The sequence below is a fragment of the Moesziomyces antarcticus genome (assembly GCF_000747765.1).
Source record: "Moesziomyces antarcticus DNA, scaffold: scaffold_v10001, strain JCM 10317, whole genome shotgun sequence".
Taxonomy (NCBI): Eukaryota; Fungi; Basidiomycota; class Ustilaginomycetes; order Ustilaginales; family Ustilaginaceae; genus Moesziomyces; species Moesziomyces antarcticus.
In genome coordinates, this window is record NW_014639009.1 from 60,320 (window position 1) to 79,562 (window position 19,243).

The 19,243-nt window shown below is 62.4% G+C and overlaps 7 protein-coding genes across 7 annotated transcripts; 2 read left to right on the forward strand and 5 right to left on the reverse strand.

Annotated features, from left to right (window-relative positions):
• Positions 1–13: 13 nt before the first annotated feature.
• On the reverse strand, positions 14–1,348 carry PAN0_001d0025 (uncharacterized protein; the record flags this gene model as incomplete). Its single annotated transcript, XM_014803645.1, has 1 exon — positions 14–1,348. One exon carries the CDS (start codon positions 1,346–1,348, stop codon positions 14–16), a length of 1,335 nt encoding a protein of 444 aa, XP_014659131.1.
• A 306-nt stretch (positions 1,349–1,654) lies between these two features.
• On the forward strand, positions 1,655–2,427 carry PAN0_001c0026 (coiled-coil protein; the record flags this gene model as incomplete). The annotated part of the gene is made up of 2 exons (XM_014803646.1): positions 1,655–1,738; positions 1,864–2,427. The coding sequence occupies 2 exons, from the start codon at positions 1,655–1,657 to the stop codon at positions 2,425–2,427; spliced, it is 648 nt and encodes a 215-aa protein (XP_014659132.1).
• A 94-nt stretch (positions 2,428–2,521) lies between these two features.
• On the reverse strand, positions 2,522–4,183 carry PAN0_001d0027 (zinc transporter ZIP9-like; the record flags this gene model as incomplete). The annotated part of the gene is made up of 1 exon (XM_014803647.1): positions 2,522–4,183. One exon carries the CDS (start codon positions 4,181–4,183, stop codon positions 2,522–2,524), a length of 1,662 nt encoding a protein of 553 aa, XP_014659133.1.
• A 686-nt stretch (positions 4,184–4,869) lies between these two features.
• Positions 4,870–6,761, forward strand: PAN0_001c0028 (glutamate-rich WD repeat containing; the record flags this gene model as incomplete). Its single annotated transcript, XM_014803648.1, has 2 exons — positions 4,870–5,473; positions 5,737–6,761. 2 exons carry the CDS (start codon positions 4,870–4,872, stop codon positions 6,759–6,761), a joined length of 1,629 nt encoding a protein of 542 aa, XP_014659134.1.
• Positions 6,762–6,920: 159 nt separating this feature from the next.
• Positions 6,921–12,575, reverse strand: PAN0_001d0029 (regulatory associated protein of mTOR; the record flags this gene model as incomplete). Its single annotated transcript, XM_014803649.1, has 1 exon — positions 6,921–12,575. The coding sequence occupies one exon, from the start codon at positions 12,573–12,575 to the stop codon at positions 6,921–6,923; it is 5,655 nt and encodes a 1,884-aa protein (XP_014659135.1).
• A 660-nt stretch (positions 12,576–13,235) lies between these two features.
• PAN0_001d0030 (uncharacterized protein) lies at positions 13,236–14,842 on the reverse strand (the record flags this gene model as incomplete). The annotated part of the gene is made up of 4 exons (XM_014803650.1): positions 13,236–13,539; positions 13,717–13,943; positions 14,050–14,701; positions 14,751–14,842. 4 exons carry the CDS (start codon positions 14,840–14,842, stop codon positions 13,236–13,238), a joined length of 1,275 nt encoding a protein of 424 aa, XP_014659136.1.
• Positions 14,843–14,980: 138 nt separating this feature from the next.
• On the reverse strand, positions 14,981–18,751 carry PAN0_001d0031 (uncharacterized protein; the record flags this gene model as incomplete). The annotated part of the gene is made up of 1 exon (XM_014803651.1): positions 14,981–18,751. The coding sequence occupies one exon, from the start codon at positions 18,749–18,751 to the stop codon at positions 14,981–14,983; it is 3,771 nt and encodes a 1,256-aa protein (XP_014659137.1).
• Positions 18,752–19,243: the final 492 nt, after the last annotated feature.

The window sequence follows — 19,243 nt, forward strand, 5'->3', positions numbered from 1 at the left end:
GTCCATCTGTATTCTATTTCCGCGCCTCATCCATGCTGCTATCGATCGTTACAAACGTCGCAAGTGCTGTAGCGTGTAAACTGACCACCTTTCGCCGCGTCCAGCCAGGGTGCGGATGCACGCCGTTGACGCACTCGAACGGCGGCTTGATCTGGCTGAAGCTGCGCTCGAAGCGAGGCTTGCGCGGCACTCCGCCCAGCCCCGCGCGGTCAAGGCCGAGCGCGCCGTCTTGGTTGCAACCCGCCACGAGCAGTGCGCCATCGGTGCTGACGGCAAGGGTGCGTCCCTCGGCGGCGGCAACGCTCGCGATGCAGACATCGTGGCCATTGAGATCGGGCATATCGAGCGGCGTTGGATCGGCGAGCATGTTGTGGTGCCATGCCGGCACTTCGGTCGACGAGCACGGCGCCACGGGCATGAGGTTCGCATGCTCGTTCCAGCCCCAGCCATATACATCGCCGTGTTCACTCAGAACGAGCGAATGTCGACCTCCTGCCGCAACGACGCCGATTCGACAGAGAAACCCCTCGGCGCGCGAAAACGTCGGCAGGGCCTGCAATAACCGCCCGTTAGTGACGGCGGCGGAAGGTGGGATGTCGAGCTGCGCGGGAATCGCCCCTACTAGAGCGGTGTCGGTATCGAAGTGCATTGGGACAGCGCCAAACCGCGCATCGCCATACACCCAGACTGGCGCCTCGGTGCGGACAGCCTGGTCGGCCAGAAGCACAAAGTGCGCATTCCCCGCCGCGACTGCCACGAACCTCGGCAAGCCCAAATCCGCCAGCGCTGGTTTGCCTTGGTTGTACGTGTACGCTACGAAGCGGGAAGATCGGCGAAGCACGATTGCTTCCCGTGAAGCCTCGGTTGCATGGCGGAGTGCCGCGATGGAGGAGAAAAGGTGTGCGCAGCCATCCACGTCCAGCGCCATGCACCGACCTCTGCCATCGGCGGCCGCCGTCTTCCACACCGGAGCAGCACAAGTGGTTGTCCGCACTTCTTGCGCTTCGTAGTCGAGAAAGTGACACGCGCCAGTGGTGTGCTCGAGCACCACTTCGAAGACGTCCTGGCCGACAAACACCGCAGCGTCCGGATTCACTAGAGCGCGCAGCAGGTCTTGGAGCAGTTGCGCACCGTCCCCTAGGACGTGGATCCCTCCCATGTGCGTCCGATACACGGTCTGAGAGGTACATACCGCTACGACGGATGCCGCATCCTCGATCGAGATCGTGGCGCCGGCAAAGGCGGCCTTGGTCTCCTCGAGCGAATCGGGGCGGAGCTGGCCGAAGAGGTTGCTGCCGAATGCCACCACGCGCGTCGAGCCAGTCTCATCCGCGCCTGCCGCAGCCATTGTCGCGCATCGTAAGACAGTGCTCAATCAAGTATGACCGACATCGGTTCCAAGAGCTCCGATGGGCTGTGTTTGCCGCTGTGTGTTGTCGTAGAGAGCGAGGAAAGAGGTGGGAGCGGCAAAGTTGGTGTTGGTGTGGAGGCCTCAGTCGAATTCCACTCGGCCGGCAAAATCGCGGGGCGTCTGAGGCCGAAGGTCCGACGTCCAACGTGTTCTGTTGCCGAAAGCTGCCTCTCGCCGACGCTTTCGTGCTGCGACGACCATCCATCCCTACATCGACTTGGCTCGCGGCGCACGTACGAAACCATGCATCCGGCGGTGGTCATCTTTGTGTCCGTGGTGGTGGTGCAATGCATCAGCGCGCTCGGAAAGGAGCGTCTCCAAGAAGCCGTAAGTTGCGACGCTCCATCCGTCTCCCGCCGATCGACCATACTGACCTTTGTTCTGTCGCTTGGTGGCTGCAGCTATGGTTCGTCTTCGCGTCGATATTTCACCGCGGTACGCTGTCTTCACAGCGCGCGCTGCGCAAGGAGATCTACAGCACCAAGCAGGAGCTCGCCGCCACGTCGTCGCAGGACCAGTTCGCCAAGTGGGCCAAGCTGCGGCGTCGGGTGGACAAGGGGCTTGCGGATCTGGAGCGCACCAATGCCGACGTAGCGCGCGCCAAGTCTACGTTTGGAATGCTCTTCAAGGCGGTCATGTTTGTCATCACTACGGTGGTGCCGTTCTGCGTGACGAGCTGGTACAGCAAGACGCCGATCTTCTGGCTGCCACCGACCAAGCACAGCTGGTTCGGTCCCGTCGGGTGGTTCCTGGCTCTACCGCGTGCGCCCAAGGGTGCGATCAGCAGCACCGTATGGCAGATGGTGTGCTCGAGAACCATCATCGCCCTCGCCTCGGCGCTCACCAACCTCGTCCCCGGCAAGAAGGAGGAGGTGCTGGTCGAGAAGCCAGAATCCCAACCGGCGCAAAGTCACGAAAAGACACAGGCAAAGACGTCGGCAACCCAGGCTGGCGCTCAGTCGGACACAAGGAAACGCACCAATGCCCAATCTGCGAGCGAGAAGACCGAGCTCTAAAAACCTCCTGGACTCCGGCTCGAATGTGACAATCCCACAAAGTTGCTATAAAGAATGCATGCGGTACAAATACAGATTTGCGTGAGTCTAGGCGCTAATGGTGATGTTCGACGCCCAGACCCGTGAGCAGCGACTGAAGGAATCTCGGGGTGCAAGCGCCCGCGATGAGCAGTACGATTCTGAGGTACTTGCCCAGGATCTGCACCTCCTCATCCCCGGCCACACCCGGCCTCACCACCGTGTCCGCATCGGCGCCGGCGAGTTCGAGCACGGCGTGGAACGCGACAAAGAGAAACGTGCCGCCCGAAAAGGCGAGCGCAGTGCCGATCGACTTGCCATCGATGCCCTCGGCCTGTGCTGCCAATCCGTTGGGCACCGCTGCGACGTCGACATCAAAGAACAGTGCGAGCAGCGCATACGTCAGCAGCGCTCCCACGGGCGCAGCCAACGCAAAAACGGCGACAGCCTTGCGGATGCTGGTTCGCGACAGACGCTGCGCCATGAGCATGGCACACAGCCCAAACGCCGCGGGCGCCTTGTGCACCATGATGGCGATGAACACCACCATGGTGAGCGTGCTGTCGCCCGACTGCGCAGATGCGCCCATCGCAATGCCGTCGGCGGTGGCGTGGATGAGCAGCCCGACGATCGTGGTGAGCGCCTGCCCAAAGCTCGCATGCACCGAGCGCACCGACGACACCGAGCGGCTGCGCTTCGATCGCGGCCGTGCCCCGCTGGCCACACTCGTAGCCGTGTCTTGCCGCCGCAGCAGCGGTGCACCTGCCGAGGGCGATTCCAGATCGGCCACATTGGTGCTCGAGCCATTGAATCGCTTGAAGTCGGCATTCTGGTAGAGGGAGGCGTCGTGGTGGTCATAGTCTTCGGGGAGGTCGGTGTCGCTGCTGCTCGAGGTGGTGACGATGCTGTCGACGCGGCGGTGCGCGTCGTCGTGCGTGGATGCGTCCGGGGCGCTGGCCGAGCCGATCTGTGCCTCCTCGTCGTCTTCAGCGACGCCGTGATCGGCGCGATCAAAGATGGCGAACGATGCTTTGCTGCTCATCTTGTGCAGCGGGCGTGCGCCGCCGCCGCCGCCGCCCTCGGTCTTGTGATGGAACGACTTGGAGAGTCGATGTGCCTCGAGACGCGGTCGTTGTGGGGTAGCGGTGTAGTCGTGGTGGTGATGCCCTCCGTGTGTATGTGTCGAGCCGTCGTGTGCTTCCGTGGAGCTGCCGGAGCCCGAGGTGAACTGGTCAATGACATACATGAGCACGATACCAAAGAGGATGCTCGAGCCCAAGCGATGTCCTGCATCGGCTGCGGTGAACGTGTTTTTGTCCGCATCGTGGCTGTCTTTGTCGTGGTCGTGGTCGTGATCGTGATCGTGGTCGCCGGTGGGTGGCTCGTCTCGTTTTGTGATAAAGGACCACGCCCAAGGCTCGCCCTGGTGTTGGTCGACAATAGGAGATGTGCCAACAGGGTGGTAGGCGGGTTGCAAGCTGGTTGCAAGCAGTGGTGCATGCGCACTTGAACTGATTGCAGACTGTGATGCAGGCGGCGTGACATGCGCAAAGAGCGCGTTGGCGCCTTCTGGGATGACGACCGTGACAGCTGCGCCGACGAGGAGGCCGGCGCCAAACACCTCGAGGATGCGCATCATGCGGTGCGAAAGTGGAAGCGAGAGCGGTACGAGGCCGCAGATGAGCGTGCCGACGCCCATGCCCGTGACGAGCAGGACGAATGCGAGGAGACCCGACATGATGGTGGATCAGATGACGTGTTTATGGTGACTGCATGAGGTACAAATCCGCCTGGCCAGTTGAAAGAGGGTGAGATGGTGAAGATCGACAAGGAAGGTGTTGATGATGGACAAGAGGCCAAGGTAGGCGATGCGACGAGCGATGTCTGAAGGGAGTTGCGGGGGGTGAGGTAAGGTGAGATAGCATGAAGAGCAGCCAATGCACCTCGCTGTGTGGCACTGCAGCTTCGGCAGCTTCTGGGCTTCGTGCGCATGCCAAGCCGGGCCTTCTTTCGCTCGTGCCCATTCCTCAGCTGCACCTTCAAAGACCCAGCCGACGACCCTTCCGGTTATCTCTCGCTCAGCTGCCACTCTAACATGTTTTTGCCCAGCTTCGCACGTAAGCACGAGTAAGCTTGCAGCTCCGCGTTTGCGATCTCTCTTTTTTTCCCTGCCGCAGGGCCGAGGAATTTTTCTGGGAAGAAATTGCGAAATTGCGACCGGCTGGCCCGAGCAGGAAAAGTGCAGGAAGAAAATTTTGAGAGCAGCCAAAGCCTCAAATAGAGCTGCCTCACGTCCGCTCTCTCTTCTTCTCGTTCCCAGCTGCTTTGCTTGGCTCACCCGTATACCCATCCTTCCTACCATCAGGCACAGTCGCCTCCTTCCCCCATATACCTCGACTGCCACTTCCCTTTTTCCCCTTCAACATGTCTAAGCGTCCCTCTTCCCCTTCGCTGGACGCCAAGGCCGCCTCCGCCGCGGCTACCTCCTCCCCCATAGGGCAGCGTCAACGCACTGGCGCCGACGCTTCGGCTCAGCTGAACCGCATCAAGGATGCTGACGGCGACGATGAGATGGGCGAGTTCGAGGACCAGTTTGAAGACGAGTTCGACGAGGAGGACGCAGATGCTGTTCTCGCCGCGCGCGACTCCGACGATGATGACGACGATGATGATGCCGAGACCATGGAGGTCGATGGCGTCAAGGTCGACGGCAAGATCCAGCGTCCCGAAGACGACGAGGCCGACGCGGCTCAGGAGCCAGAGGCGCAGGTCTACATCCCCGGTGTCACCAAGCTCGAGGACGGCCAGACGCTCGAGGCCGACCAGAGCGCGTACGAGATGCTCCACCGCCTCAACGTCACATGGCCCTGTCTCTCCTTCGACCACCTCAAGGACCACCTTGGTAACGACAGGCAGAGCTACCCGCACACCTCCTACATGGTCGCAGGCACCCAGGCCGACACCGCCTCGCGCAACGAGATCCTCGTCATGAAGGCGAGCCAGCTCCACAAGACCCAGAACGACGACGGTAAGTTTGCTCCCCCCGCAGTGACCTCTACTTCACGACACGAGCGCCGGTTTCGCAATGATGCCTTGAGGCATTTGGCTGTATGAGTTGCACCCCGCCCCTGTGGGGTGGGGAGCAATTCGATGCCGAAAACTATCTCAGCTACCTAATTTCTTAACTTCTGAGCCCAACCGCGCGCTCTGTCATGGCCGCTCGCCACGATCTTCGCATCTTTCTTGACGACCAGACGCTGACCTGAACTCTGTTCTGCTCGGCTCGCATAGGCGCATCGGACGACGAAGACGACGACGAAAACGACCTGGACGACGACGCGATCCTCGAGTACAAGTCGATCCCCGTGGTGGGGGGCATCAATCGCGTGCGTGCGGCGCCGACGTCGACGCCCGTGTCGGAACTGGAGCCCTGCCTGGACCCGTACCCGGTGGCGGCGTGGAGCGAGGTGGGCGACGTGAAGATCTTTGACGTGCGTCCGCTGCTCAACTCGCTCGACCGTCCGGGCACCTCGTACGACGCGCGCAAGGTCAACACGCCCATGTTCACCGTCAAGGCGCACAACGGCGTCGAGGGCTATGCCATGGACTGGGCGGGCGTCGTCAACGGCGGTGCGGGCGGCGGAGGCAAGGCTTCCTCGCTCCGTCTGCTTACGGGTGACATCCACTCCAAGATCTTCCTCACCACTGCGGGAAATGCGGGCTTCACCACCAACCCGACGCCGTTCACATCGCACACGTCGTCGGTCGAGGATCTGCAGTGGTCGCCCAAGGAGCCGACCGTGTTTGCGTCGTGTTCGGCCGACCGCTCGGTGCGCGTGTGGGACGTGCGGGTCAAGAACCGTCGCAGCGTCATCTCGGTCGAGGGCGCACACGCCCAGGACGTCAACGTCATCTCCTGGAACCGCGGCACCGACTATCTGCTTGTATCCGGTGGCGATGAGGGTGCGCTCAAGGTGTGGGATCTGCGTCACTTTAAGCCCAACTCGACTCCGTCGCCCGTGGCGCATTTCGAGTGGCACAAGGCGCCCATCTCGTCGGTCGAATGGCACCCCACCGAAGACTCGATCTTTGCGGCGGCAGGTCGCGACGACCAAGTCACACTCTGGGATCTCTCCGTCGAACAGGACGACGACGAGACGCAGCAGGACGGTCTGCGCGACGTGCCGCCCCAACTGCTCTTCTGCCACCACGGCCTCTCCGATTGCAAGGAACTCCACTGGCACCCGCAGATCCCCGGTGCCCTTGCCACCACCGCCCTCGACGGCTTCAACATCCTCAAGACCATCTCGGTCTAATCTCTCCCTTCGTCGCTTTTGTCCGGTTCGCTACTCGTTAATGCATTTCAGCAGCTGTATTTGTACCATCCATCCCTTGCTTGCAGCTTGTCGCTTCTCAAAGTCAATGCGCGGCAACTTTTTTTGAGATTAAGACGAGGCAGATACTCCGGGGGATGTCTAGTTGGGATCCGGCCACTCGCGCAGTTCGATCACACTGTCCGGTCCGCCGAACGCCAGAATGGGCAGGTGCGGATGGAACGCCATGCTGCCCATAGCAGGCGAGAAGCTCGAGGGCGGCAGCTCGGCTGCAGGTGGCAGAAGCGTGTGCAGTGGATTGGTCGGGTTGAGCATGGGGCCGTGCGTGCCACCCGCGTTGCCGGTCGACGGATGCGCGCCCGACAACAATCCGAACCCGCTAGCGGTGGGAGTGGGCGGAGCGTGGTGCATCTCGCCCGGGTGATGCAGATGGTGCAGATGATGGTGGTGGTGCACACCCGAATTGACTGCATCCGGCGGGTACAGCAGCGTGCTATTGCCCAGGTGCTGCGTGGACCCAGCCTGTGCAAACGTGCGTGTGATCGGCCGCCCCAGCGTCTTGAGCGTCTCGAGATGCGTCAGCACCACCGTCTGGGGCGCCGCAGCCGGTCGCAGCGGCTTGGGTGCCGAGCTCACCGCAAAGAGCGGCACGCGCTCGTGCACCGCCATGCACGACAGCTTGCCACCCAGCTTGGCGCCCATGCTCAGCCGCGCGATCGACGAGCGCACGCGCATGTCCCACAGCCGCACCTCGCCGTCCATGCTGGCCGTCACTAGCTCGCGTGACCCGCGCTTCTGCAGGTGCACATTCTGCACCCACGTCTGGTGCTCCTCCCACAACCGCACCAGGCTCGCCTCGGGCGGATTGCGCCGGTCGTACACGCCCACCGTGCCGTCGCCAAAGCCGGCGACGAACAGATGCCCAAAGTCGGACTCGGAGCTGATCGACGTCACGCAGCTCGACGCGCGCGTGGGGATGTCGACCACACACAGCTCGCGGTGCGCATCCCACACGCGGATCACGCGGCTGTCGCCTCCCGCCAGCAGATGGCCCGAACCCTGCAGCCAGTCCACCACCAGCCCGCTCGGCCGCTTGCTCCGCACCAGGTCCGGCAGCGCCTGGAAGCTCGACGCGAGCTCTGGGCCGCGGAATCCCGCCGTGTGCGTCGGCGAGTCGTAGTGCCGGTAGATGCGCACATTGCCCTCCGCCGAACCCACCAGCAGCATCGCATCGCTGTCCTCGTTGATAAATAACGCCGACGTGATGTTGGTGCGCGCCGGATTGCCGTTGGCGAACCGACTCAGCAGCCGCTTCTCCTCCCAGTCCCACACCGCTACCGTGTCCTGGTCGCTCGCCGTCACCAGATGGTTCTCGTACTGGTGGAACAGCATCACCTGCGGCACCGCGCCGTTGCGGATGTAGCCTCCGTGCTCCGACCACGCGCTCTGGGCTGCATCGTCGGCAATCTCGAGCGAATGCTCCGTAAGCCGGCTGTTGCGCTGCTTCTTCCAGTGCTGCACGTTGTACTTGATGCTGCCTGGCTCCTCGCTCTCGGCCTGCTTCATCTGCGGCTCGATGTAGTACTCGCTGCACCACGCAAACAGACGGCTCTTGAGCGGCAGCGTCTCGCGCAGCTCCGCACCTGCCCCGCCCGATCCGATGGACCCAGACGGCGTGCTCATGCCGCTGCTGCCCGGCGTCGACGCAAGGCCCCAACGGTTCGCACGGCTGACGGCGGGCGAAGACGCAGGCGTGTTCTGTCCCGAGCCTTCGGCACTGCCCGTGCCCGTAAAGCGCTGTCGAAAGCGCCACATGTCCATGGCGACCAGCCCAGCAAGCGCATCTCCGACCTTGACATGGTCGTCCACCGCGACGTGCGGGTCGCTCTCCATCTCGTCGCCGTAGAAGCGCTGCGCATCGTGCGCGCCGCCCGCGCCGCTGTGCGCCGGCTGGCTGGTGGCGTTTCCATTGACATACTGCTGTGGCGACTGTACGATTTCGCCGCGACCCAGCGCCTTCTTGCGATCGCCCTTACCGCCGTTAATGTACGACAGGCTCTCGGCGCTCTGCGAGCGATTGCTGAGCTTTGCGTTCGTGTTGAGCGGCGACGACGGCATCGACACGGCCGATGGCGGCTCGAGCGAGGGCGTCGTGGGCACTCCCGGACCTCCGCGGGGCGAATACGGAGAGCTGTACTGTGCCGCGGCGGCTTTCGTGCCCGGGCTCCTGCGCGGCGCAATGACCGCTGGTCCAGGAGGCGGAATGCCGGAAGGTCCGGCTTCGCCGTACAAAGGGCGTCCCTGGCTGTCGTGGTCCGAGCCGACCGGAGAGGCGGGGCGCGAGTAGCCGAGCGTTGCGAGCGTCTTGACCGCCTGCGCCAGCGTCGACGAGCGCTTCGGCGGAGCATGCGACTGCGCACGTTGTGTTTGACGCGGGCGAGCCGGCCCAGATCCACCTGTACCAAAGCCAGAGGGGGGAACATGCGCGCCGTTCAGGGCCGCAATCTGCGAGGTCGACATCTCTTCCGTGGAGCCAGGGGTCGACACGGTGGAGTGCGGCGTCAGGGGGAAGTATCCCTCGAGGCCCGCATCGGTGCTCGTGGGCGTCGTGAATCGCGTGATTGCCTCTGCGGCGCCAAATCCGCGCAGCGCGCTCTCGCCCGCACTCGACACGTCGCTTTCGAGCAGGAGCGCCGAGATGAAGTCGACGACCGTGCAGGCCAGGTTGGCCACCTCGGGATTCGAGTCGACGCTGAGATCAAGCAGCGCCACGAAGATGGTGGTGAAGGCCGGGATGTTGGCGATGTCCTCTTCCTCGATCTCCTCTTCGATCAGGAGCTTGGACGCAATGCGGGCGAGGAGCGCCTCTTCGTTGGCGAGCGATCCGGATGATGGGCCAGCGACGCTGGCATTCGAGCCTGATCGGCCGAGCGTATTCAACGAACCTCGGCGATCCGCTGCTGCGCTCTGTGCCTTTCCCTTGCCTGCGGTCGACTTTCTTTCCTGCTGCGAGGGTGGGTTCTGCAAGCTGCCCTCTTTCGAGTAGTACAGGTAGGCGGCGAGCACAAAGAAGCCCTTGTACTCGGCAACGACAGGGCTGAGCGCAATGACGAGCTCCTTGCGCACCAAGGGGCTGCAGTCGCCTTTGGTGGTGAGCATGGCAGTGGCGATGCCGATCTCGAGGCCGCGCTGCTTTGCTGGCGGGAGGCCTGTGGCAGCGCCAGTGCCGGGGCAAAAGCGTCGGGTCGACGCGGGTCGAGCGCTGCTGCTGGGTACAGGGACGGGCTCGCCTGTGGCGTGCGAGACAATGTCGATCTGATCCTGGCTGGAGCCGCTCGTGCCGAGCAAGGTGCCGAGTGCATGGAGCACAGCTGCGCGCACCTCTGGCGACACATCGCCGAGCATGCAGCAGAGCTTGCCGTGCGCATCGAGCGAGATCGCGCGCGCCTTTCCAGCTTCGTTGTCGTCCCACAGCTGGGCGAGGCAGAGCGCGCTCCACTGCCTGAGCAAAAAGTCGTCGTCCTCCAGATGCTCGAGGCACGAGTGCATGACATCGGTCTCGAGGCATGCCGCCTGACCGGCGGGGAAGTCCTGGCAGAAGACGGCGAGGATAAAGGCACACATGGCCTGGTGCTCCGAGACATTGGGGATGGGGATGGACGGCCCGTTGGCGCCGGCATTCTGGCCAGCCGTGTTGTTCTGAAACGGGCTGAGGACGCCTGCAAAGTAGACGAAGCCGTTGTCGCGGAGCAAGTCGTTCTGGCAGCTGCGGTCGACGGCGAGGATGCGTGCCCAGATGTAGATCAGCACGGGCTTGAGATCAGCAGCGGGGCTCTGAAGGAGCTTGAGCACGTAGGGGAAAATACCGATGCTGAGCGCCATGTTGACTGCCCAAGGGCCCAGGTCGAGGAACTGGCTGAGCAGGATGAGCGCGCGCAGACGGTGTGCTTGCGAGAGCAGCACCTGGAGGACGATCGGAAGCTGGTCGGGCGGCTCGCGCACGGGGCTTGCGTCTCCATCATCGTCGAATGCGTCGGGATCCGCGCCCGTAGCGGCGGATGACAGGCCAGCGGATGGGTTACCGTGAGGCGTGATGGCGGCATTGACTCGACGCCTCCTGCCCTTCCTGCTGACGCCGCCCTGTTGGAGCCACACTTCAAAGGCCTTGAGCTGCTCGCTGAAGAAGGTGCTGTGGCGGTACTCGAACGAAGCGAGGTGCGCCGGGACGGGTGGCCCACCTTCAGCCGCCTCTGCTTGTGCACGTTCCTTTGCGAGTAAAGTTGGAAGCTGTGCGAGGCACTGGTCGACGGCAAGATCCCAGCTGTCCCAGAGCGGGTGGTTGTGGGTTGGCGGCAGCTTGGGGTGACTCATGGGCGTGCAGTGGTAGAAGCGCATGATTCGCTCTGCCAGGAGGAAGTTGCGGAGGAGTGCGGCGACCATGAGGTCGTCGCGGAAGAGACGTCGAAAGATGGCGCGGGGCAGGACGGTCCATGCAATCGTGTCGGTGATGGCGGTGAAGATCCAGTTGAGTTCTCCGAGCGGCGTTCTCCTGTCTTGCAAGCGACCTGGGATATTCATGACCATGTCGACATTGAGTTTGGATGGCAGCGGGTTCTGCAGCACGAACCATCGGAGCGAGATTTCGATGGGCGAGGTGAGGCAGCAGGTGAAAAGATCGGCGGGCAAGTCGGGGTTCATGGGCAGCACCTCGTCTGGCCCACAGGCTGCGAGGTGGATGGACTCTCGGAGCGGGAAGTGCGGCTCCTCGTTGTTTGCCTGGTCGGTCTTCTTGGCTGAAGAGGAGGTGGACGCGCTGCCGGAAGCGCGGTCTCGATCGCGACCCTCCCTGTCGCCGCGGTTGGCCCTGGCGGCGTCCTCTTCGGCCTTGCGCTCTTGAAGGCGCTTGAAGTTGACGACGACGTTGCCTGCCGAACTTGCGTCCCATACAAAGATGCATGGACTGCCGAGCCAGGTGAGCAGGTCGTAGAGGGTCACGGGGATATACTGGGTGTACGCCTTGTTGAAAACCCAGATCTCGCCGCCTGGGGTGGGCTTGGGCACACCATAGCCGTTGTAGTAGAAGAGCACGCGCTCGTCTTTGGCGGCTCTTCGGAGGTTGGTGCAGAAGCGCCTTGTCTCTTCGACGATGGGATCGAGGTACTGCTTGTAGCGAGTCTTTGTGCTGAGCGTCTCGAACTGCGCCTGAAGGTTGCGACCGATGGCGGGGAGCGCCTTGGATACTTCGAGCGAGCTCGGGTCCATCCAGCAGATGAGCTTGGAGCATGGGTTGGTCTTGGAGACATCCGGGGGATCGACGCCGATGTTGAGGCACATGACCAGTGCGGCGGTGACGGTGCGTAAGCGTTCGCGCATGCGCCAATCTGGAAGGTCGCGCTCGTCCCTTGGCTTGGGGTTGCCGTGGGTGATGTGACGCTTGAGGCCCCAGTGAAAGAAGGAGTGCTGGAGCATCCACTCGTTGACCTCTTCGACGAGAAGCGCACCGTGGCGTCGGCCGCTGGCAGTGGAGGCGTCGTCCTCATCGTCGAGCTCTGGTGCGAGCTGCTGCGAGTCGGTGTCGGTGAGATGGTTTGGCAAGCCGTTGGGGTTGACAGCGCGCACAAGCTGGCCCGAGTCGGAGAGCTGCTGCGGAAAGGTATGCTGTGCCTGACTCGACGGGGTGGCTGAGGCGCTTGAGCGTGCGTCGTGCCCGATCGTGTACGGTTGTGGCGAGGGCGAGGCGTTGGAAGCAGCATGGCGCGCCTGCGCAGGCTCAAAGTGAGCGGCGAGATGAGCCATGGCGAACGACCGACGCGGGCGGATCGGCGTGCATGCAATTGCTGGGCAGCGACGACTGCAGTGCTAAGTGCGAGTCAAACTGACACGCTCGTTGGTCAGCCGACGTGCGCAATGCGGACAATCGTCGAAGCAGGATGATGCAGCAAGGGTGGCGAGTAGGAGTGTTGAGCGGTGTGGTCCAGCGGCGGAGCGAGACTGGCCAAGAGCACAGATTTCCCGGACGGCCGACGACGAGATGGACGCCCGAGAGGCTGATGCTGTGTCCTTGTCGATGCCGGCGCCGAGTGGAGAGAAGATGGGAGAAGCTGACGATGAATTGCGCCGAGATGCTCGAGCGCAATTTGGCGTGAATGAGTGAAATGACGGATGCAGACCGCCTCGAGCACAGACGGGTCCGAGCGTGGCTTTGATGATTGGCCCCCGCCTCGAGCCTCGTTTGGCCGCGTCCACAGCGTCAAAGCGTGGAAAAAAATGACAGATCCCATTGTTACGCAAGGCTTAACATTCTAAACAGAAAAAATCCAACTCTATCACACGACCCGACACAGCTGAGCTTAGCGGCCAGCTACGACGATGTCGACATGACGATGCTCTCAGACGCCCGTGTGCACGATACCGGAGGCGACGTGGCATGTGTTGATAGAATTACAATTGAGATCGCTATGCCGTCCTAGACCGTTCGAGCAGCTCTATCCTATCGACTGCATCGGCATCGTACGCTTTGGTCTCGGGCACCAACAGGAGCGTCACAAGAAGCCCGAGCAGGCTGACACCAAAGAAGATCCAAAAGATGCCCGTGTGTCCGAAGCGCTTGTCGTTGGCGAGCACGCTGAATCCGAGCGACGACACGATGCTGCCTAGCTTGCCCATGGCGGCGCAAAAGCCGTGTGCTGTCGCCCTGATGCGCGTAGGAAAGACCTCGGCAGGCACGATGAACGTGGTCGCATTGCTGCCGGCGTTGAAGCTGAGCTGGAGCAGCACAAACACCACAAAAAACGGACACATTCATTCGGAAAGGAGGATCACACATTCATTCGGAAAGGAGGATCACACATTCATTCGAAGTGCAATAGACTAATGCGGCGATCACTCCCAGGCGGTAGCAACACTACTAGTGGTGGTCGCGTTGTCGTTGACGTACTGGCAGTCGAACAGCGCCAGCCAAACCTTGACTTGCTCCCAGGTGATGTTGCTAGGGAGAGCCTTGATCTTGGAGGACTCGCCGTAGCGAACGATGGTCTTGTCGATCCTGACCTCTCCGTCGACGTCGTGCAGGCGCACGAGCGTGTTGCGTGGCCAAGGGTTGCGCTTGCCTCCAACGGCGAACTGGTTGTAGAGCTTGGTGGACTTGTGCACCAGCATATCGGTCTGCTTGCCGTCACCAAGGTCGAGCGTCACCAAGGTCGAGAGTGATGGTGCGATGGATGGTCCTGCCGTACTTCTGGTTCCGCTCGTTCTTGAGGATGCGGGCGACCAGATTGATGCAGGAGGGTGCATCGTGCGTCCTGGTGACCTCCATAAAGTCGTGCGGGCCGATGAAATACTGGCTCGAGATGTTCGAGTCGCGGAGGTAGAAGTGGCCCTGCGCATCCATAGGGTAAGCTTGGGTGGGAGCAGCAGGGGGCGGAGCGGCGGCAGGGGCGAAGGCCGAGGTGGCGGCAGGGGCGAAGGCCGAAGTGGCGGCAGGAGCGAAGGCCGAGTTGGGGGCGGCGAAGGCTGAGTTGGCGGCGGGAGCGAAGGCAGATGCGGTGGCAGGGGCGGGAGCGGGAGCGGGCTGGTTGGCGATGTCGAGGAAGGCTTGCTGCAGCTGAGCGAGCTTGTGCGGGTCGGCGATGATCTTCTCGAAGGCGTCCCAGTGGATGGCCGTGGTGCTGGCTGCGATCATCGATCTGAACCGCTTCTGCTTGGCCAGGGGGTCGAAGGGCGGCATCTGGTCTACAGTGCCTCGGAGGACACGGAGCGAAGGCGTAAGGGGGTGTATGAGGAGGGGGAAGGACGGGTACGAGGGGTACAACGGGTACGGGGTATGAGGGGTATAAGGGGTATATGGTGGAGGGCGGACAAGAGTGCGAGAGGGCGGAGATGGTGGTGGGTTGGAGACAAGGCACGAAAGGAGCGGGTCGCACCTTATATCAGATGAGCTCGAGTGCGGAATTGAGCGCAGCGGCTCCTCACCCCGCACTTTCGAGTTCAATGTTGGCAAATTGGGATCCAGGCACGATCACGCGTGCAGTCCCACGAAGTGACGGAAGGAGTGCTTCACCCATTTTTTAAAAACCAACGACGCGATGCGTCAACATTTTTCATACAGCGACAGTGATTCAATGGTACATTGCGACGGTAGGAATGATACATTGCGAGTGTGGCGATGATACATTGCGAGGCTAGGGATGCAAGCGACCTGGTCATCTTTCGTCGGTCACCAGACAATAATGGTCCTTGATCCGCAAAAGAGTGTCGTCTTGTGCAAAGCTGATGTGTGGGTGGACCTTTTCGTCGGGCTTGATGCCATCAAAGATCGTCACACCTTGTCGCGACAGGACTGGAAAGCGATGAACCTGTGCCAGATGCTTGAGGGTCGCAGTGAGGCCAATCATGACCTTTGGGCATTCGAGCACGGGGCAGCTGTACGGTATACTTCGAACGAGCGCTGGCTTGCCCTTGCGCGGGCTGCTTCTGCCGGCTTCTACCTGCTCGACCAGCGAAGCGAAGAGCTGCCTGAGCCAGTCTCGAAGCTCTTGGGGGGCGCCTTGGGCATTGCTGAACGGGAGGCGGGCAGTCCCGAATGCCTCGGATCGTGGCGCTCCAGGCAGGCGAAGCTGTAGCGTGTAAGCATCAAACGTGAGCGGGCGAGGCTGGGCGGCAAAGTGACGCTTGCGGCACTCGTCCAGATGCTCAGGCTCGCCTTCCATCCAGGTCATGCAGAGCCAGCAGAATCGTAGGCCGGGGTTGATGTCTTGGGTATGCGAGACAATATGCACCAGCAAGAGAGCGCGGTTCGCAAAGGCGTGCGGCTTATGCAGCAAAGCCAGTCGGCCGATTCCTCGGAGACCCTGCCGGTGCGGGTCAAGGGACTGGCATCGAAGCGACAGAGGCGTGATGCCCTCGATCTCGCCAGACGTCGGGGCGGGCGGAGTGTACTGACCCGTACGAGGAGACACGTCCGATGGCGCCCAGCCTGGCTTCGCCATTGCCTTTGCGATGAGGTCGGCGATGACGCCGGTTTTCATGTCGGCGTACGGCTTTGGCGACTCTTTCCTGAGGTTGACGCCCGCGCGAAGGGCGGCACGAGATGCCTCGTACCTGGTCGTGTCGGCGCCTGCCTCCCAGGAGTACCTGCGTGCAGCTGCAGAGGTGGAAGCTGCGACGGCGGCTCTATTGGCGATCGCGCCGACGGACGACGACGAAGAGGAAGAGGCAGGCGCTACGTTGGTCCCGTCTCCCAGCGGCGTCGGAGCGGTCGGCGCTGCGACGTCCCAGTCGGAGGCGTCGTTGAGGATGCCGTTGGGTGCGCAACGCGAGCCGTACATGCCGACCACCGCCTCGATGAGTTGCCAACGAGACATTGTCGCTGCGGACGCGGTCATGGCTTGTGCCTTCGGTTTGTCCTTGACGGCGTGTCGGTAGAGCTTCCGAAGCTGTGCCGCGTCGAGGCCAATCACAGGCACCTGGCGATGTCGGTGAAAGAGGATGAGTGCCTCGTACCTCTGCGCCTTGGGCAGGCCTGCGTTGCATAGACCTCTTTCGGAGCACGTGGCTGAGTTCTGGTAATCGCCCATCTCGGCGTAGGATGCTTCCACCTCGTCGCGAGGCTCCCGATCGAGACAGATCGCACACAGCCCTTGCCGCTCGGTCTCGGCGACGGCGAGGTAGCTGCCTACAAAGTTGAAGAACTCAGCGTGCGTCATGTTCTCGACAGGGCTGCGGTTGACCTGCAGCAACTCGTTGATCCACTGCTGGCCCGTGATATCGTCCGCCGAAAAGTAATTGGCGCAGGACGGGTCGGAGGACAGAGTATCGTCCGTGGCGTCAGAAGCAGCAGGAGAGGTAGAAGGGGTAGGAGGGGTAGGAGGGGTAGGAGGGCCACGTTCGGCAGCGGCGGCGGCGGCAAGAGAGGCGGAGGATGACGACAAATGGCCGCCGCCTTTGGCGCCGAGAGGGGCTGAGGGCACCAGCGTCAACGACGACGACGATGCGACGGTGGCGTGCGTAGGATTGGCGACATGTCCCGTGGCCCAGCCGTAGGCAGAGAGAAAGTCGGTCTCCGCCTCCTGCAGGCGCTCAACGAGGCTGACCTGCTCGCTGGACAGGTGCTCCTTCCATCCGTCGTCGTTGATCAGGTCGATTGCGAGGCGCGGCACCTTGCACGCAAGCAGCTGGTCGGACATGACGGCTTCTCGCAGCTTGCGCACCACCGGAAGCGACTTGGCGACGTGGGGATTGGCCAGCACCGTGGTCGACGCTGCTGGTGCTGCAATGCCGAAGGAGCGACCAGCTGCCTCGCGAGCTTCCTTGGAGTACAGCTGGTCGATGTTGCGACCCCCCGCTGCAAATGCGGCCTGGTCGATGGGCACATGGTCGGCAAGATACACCGTCTCGACGACACGCGAGTTGGCGTGTCGGTGGCCCATCAACAGCCGAAGCTGCTCCTGGGAGACGCTGTTTTTCGCCAGGGTTGCAAAGGTTCGGCGAAAGTCGTACGGGGCCAGAGAGTCCCAGCCGAGCAGCTTGGCGATCTGCTGGAGGCAAGTGGCAGCGTCTCGACTCGACATGGCCACAAGGCGCATGTTGTGAGCATTGTTGAGCTTTGTGTCTTGGTCGTAGAAGCTCGATCGATCGGCTAGCAGCACTGGCACGTCCTTCCAGGCCTTCTTGATGCGAAGGAGAGTGTTGGGGGCGAGGGCGGTGCTGGACGGATCGTAGACCATGTCGCGGATCGCCTTGTCGGTCTGTGGCTCAAAGACGTCGAGCCATTGGGCGAGCACCAGGATCCAACGGACTGCACAGTGATGCGACGTCTCGGCCTTCTGCGAGGTGATCGACGTAGGGATGATCTCGCCCGCCATCCGGCCCTTGCCAAACTTCCACTCGATCTCGAGTCGGAAGCGCGGCTCTGTGGAAAGGGCGGTACGGGGGGTGGAAGGGCCGGCACCGTCGTCGGCGTCACCGGTACGTTGGGTACGGGCGCAAACGTACCTGCCGCAGTAGATGAGCTTTACGTCGGACCAGAGGAAGGCAGACGTGCGCTCCTCCGAGGGTCGCTCGTCGGTGTAGTGGTCGTAGCGAAAGAGCTCTCCGGGACGCAGGCCAGTGGCCTCTAGCAGCGTGACGACAAACAGCATGCAGATGCGTTCGATCGTCGGCACCTGCACCCTCCACAGCGTCGCAAGCACCGCCTCGATCTCGGCCGGCGTCAAGATGTGTTTGCGACGCTTTGCCATGGTCAGGAGTCCCTGGTTCTCCAAGAGCCGCGCCCAGCAGGTCGTCTGGTACGGCTCGTTGTCGGCATAGGGTGTCGACGACGACTTCTTGGACGACGACGAGGAGGAGACGTCGCCTGCCATCGTCGAAGGGTCGTAGGCGGCCTGGGCCCGGCGGCGCACTCCGCTGAAGAAGGCTTTGACGACACCGATCAGGCCTTCAAAGGTCATGGGCCGATCGTCTGGCCCAGGACGAGGCAGATCCTTGATCAGCTCCTCATCCGCGACATGCGAGCCAGGGCGCTGGTGGTGGCGAGCGACGTGCAGCATGCGCGCCATGCGGTCTGCGCGGGCTTGCTCGCTGGGATCGAGCTTCTCCAGGCCGTATCCGCCATTGACACCCGTGCTCGAGCCATTGATCAGCGCAGAGAGGCGGCCGCCGCCGCCGAGCAGGGCGTACGCGGCGAAGCCCTGGCGCAGCACGCCGATCGAAACCTTGGCGGTGAGGAGACGCTTCTCGGCCTCCTCGACGTCGATCTTGAGGATCTCGGAGGTGTAGTGCGACAGGAAGGTGAGGATGCGCACGAAATTGGCTTCGGTGCGCGCCTTGACGCGTGGGGTGAGCGAAGTGTTGAGAGCATCGATCACCTCGTGCTGATCGCCCAGCAGCCGAGCCTTGGCAGCGCGCTTGTGATGTTTCGTTGCGGCGGCCTTCTGCGCCGCAGCCTGCTTCTTTTGGGCGCGAGAGAGCGCCATGTCGAAGCCAGAGCGTAGGTGGGGAGCGGAACCAAAGGGTAGAAGCGATACGGAGGGTAGGAGAGGTACACGAGGGTACGACCGCGACGCGGGGCCGAGCTGCTGAGGGTCGCGAGGGCGACGCTGCTGGATGGGCGAGGGCTAGGAGTGGTGGGTACGGAGGGTACGAGTGGTGATGCGTAGCCGGGCTGCGATGTCGCGAGAGCAAGACCCGATAGCGCAGGCAGAAGCGACAGCAACGGTATGGATGCTGATGGACGTAGGTGTGCTGCGAGGGCAAAGGACGGTCGAAAGGCGACAAGTGCAATAGAAGCTTTTTTTTTTGTGTCAGCACGCAGATCCTCGCAGCTGCCGAGTTTGCGAGGTTGGAGTCGATGACCTACCAAGTTGGCAGATACCAAGATCTTGCAGAAGATATACGCTGGAAGCAGACGATGCGGTGGGCGGCGTGGCTGAGGAGGGGGAAGGAGGGGGAAGGCCGAGGCCGTTCGC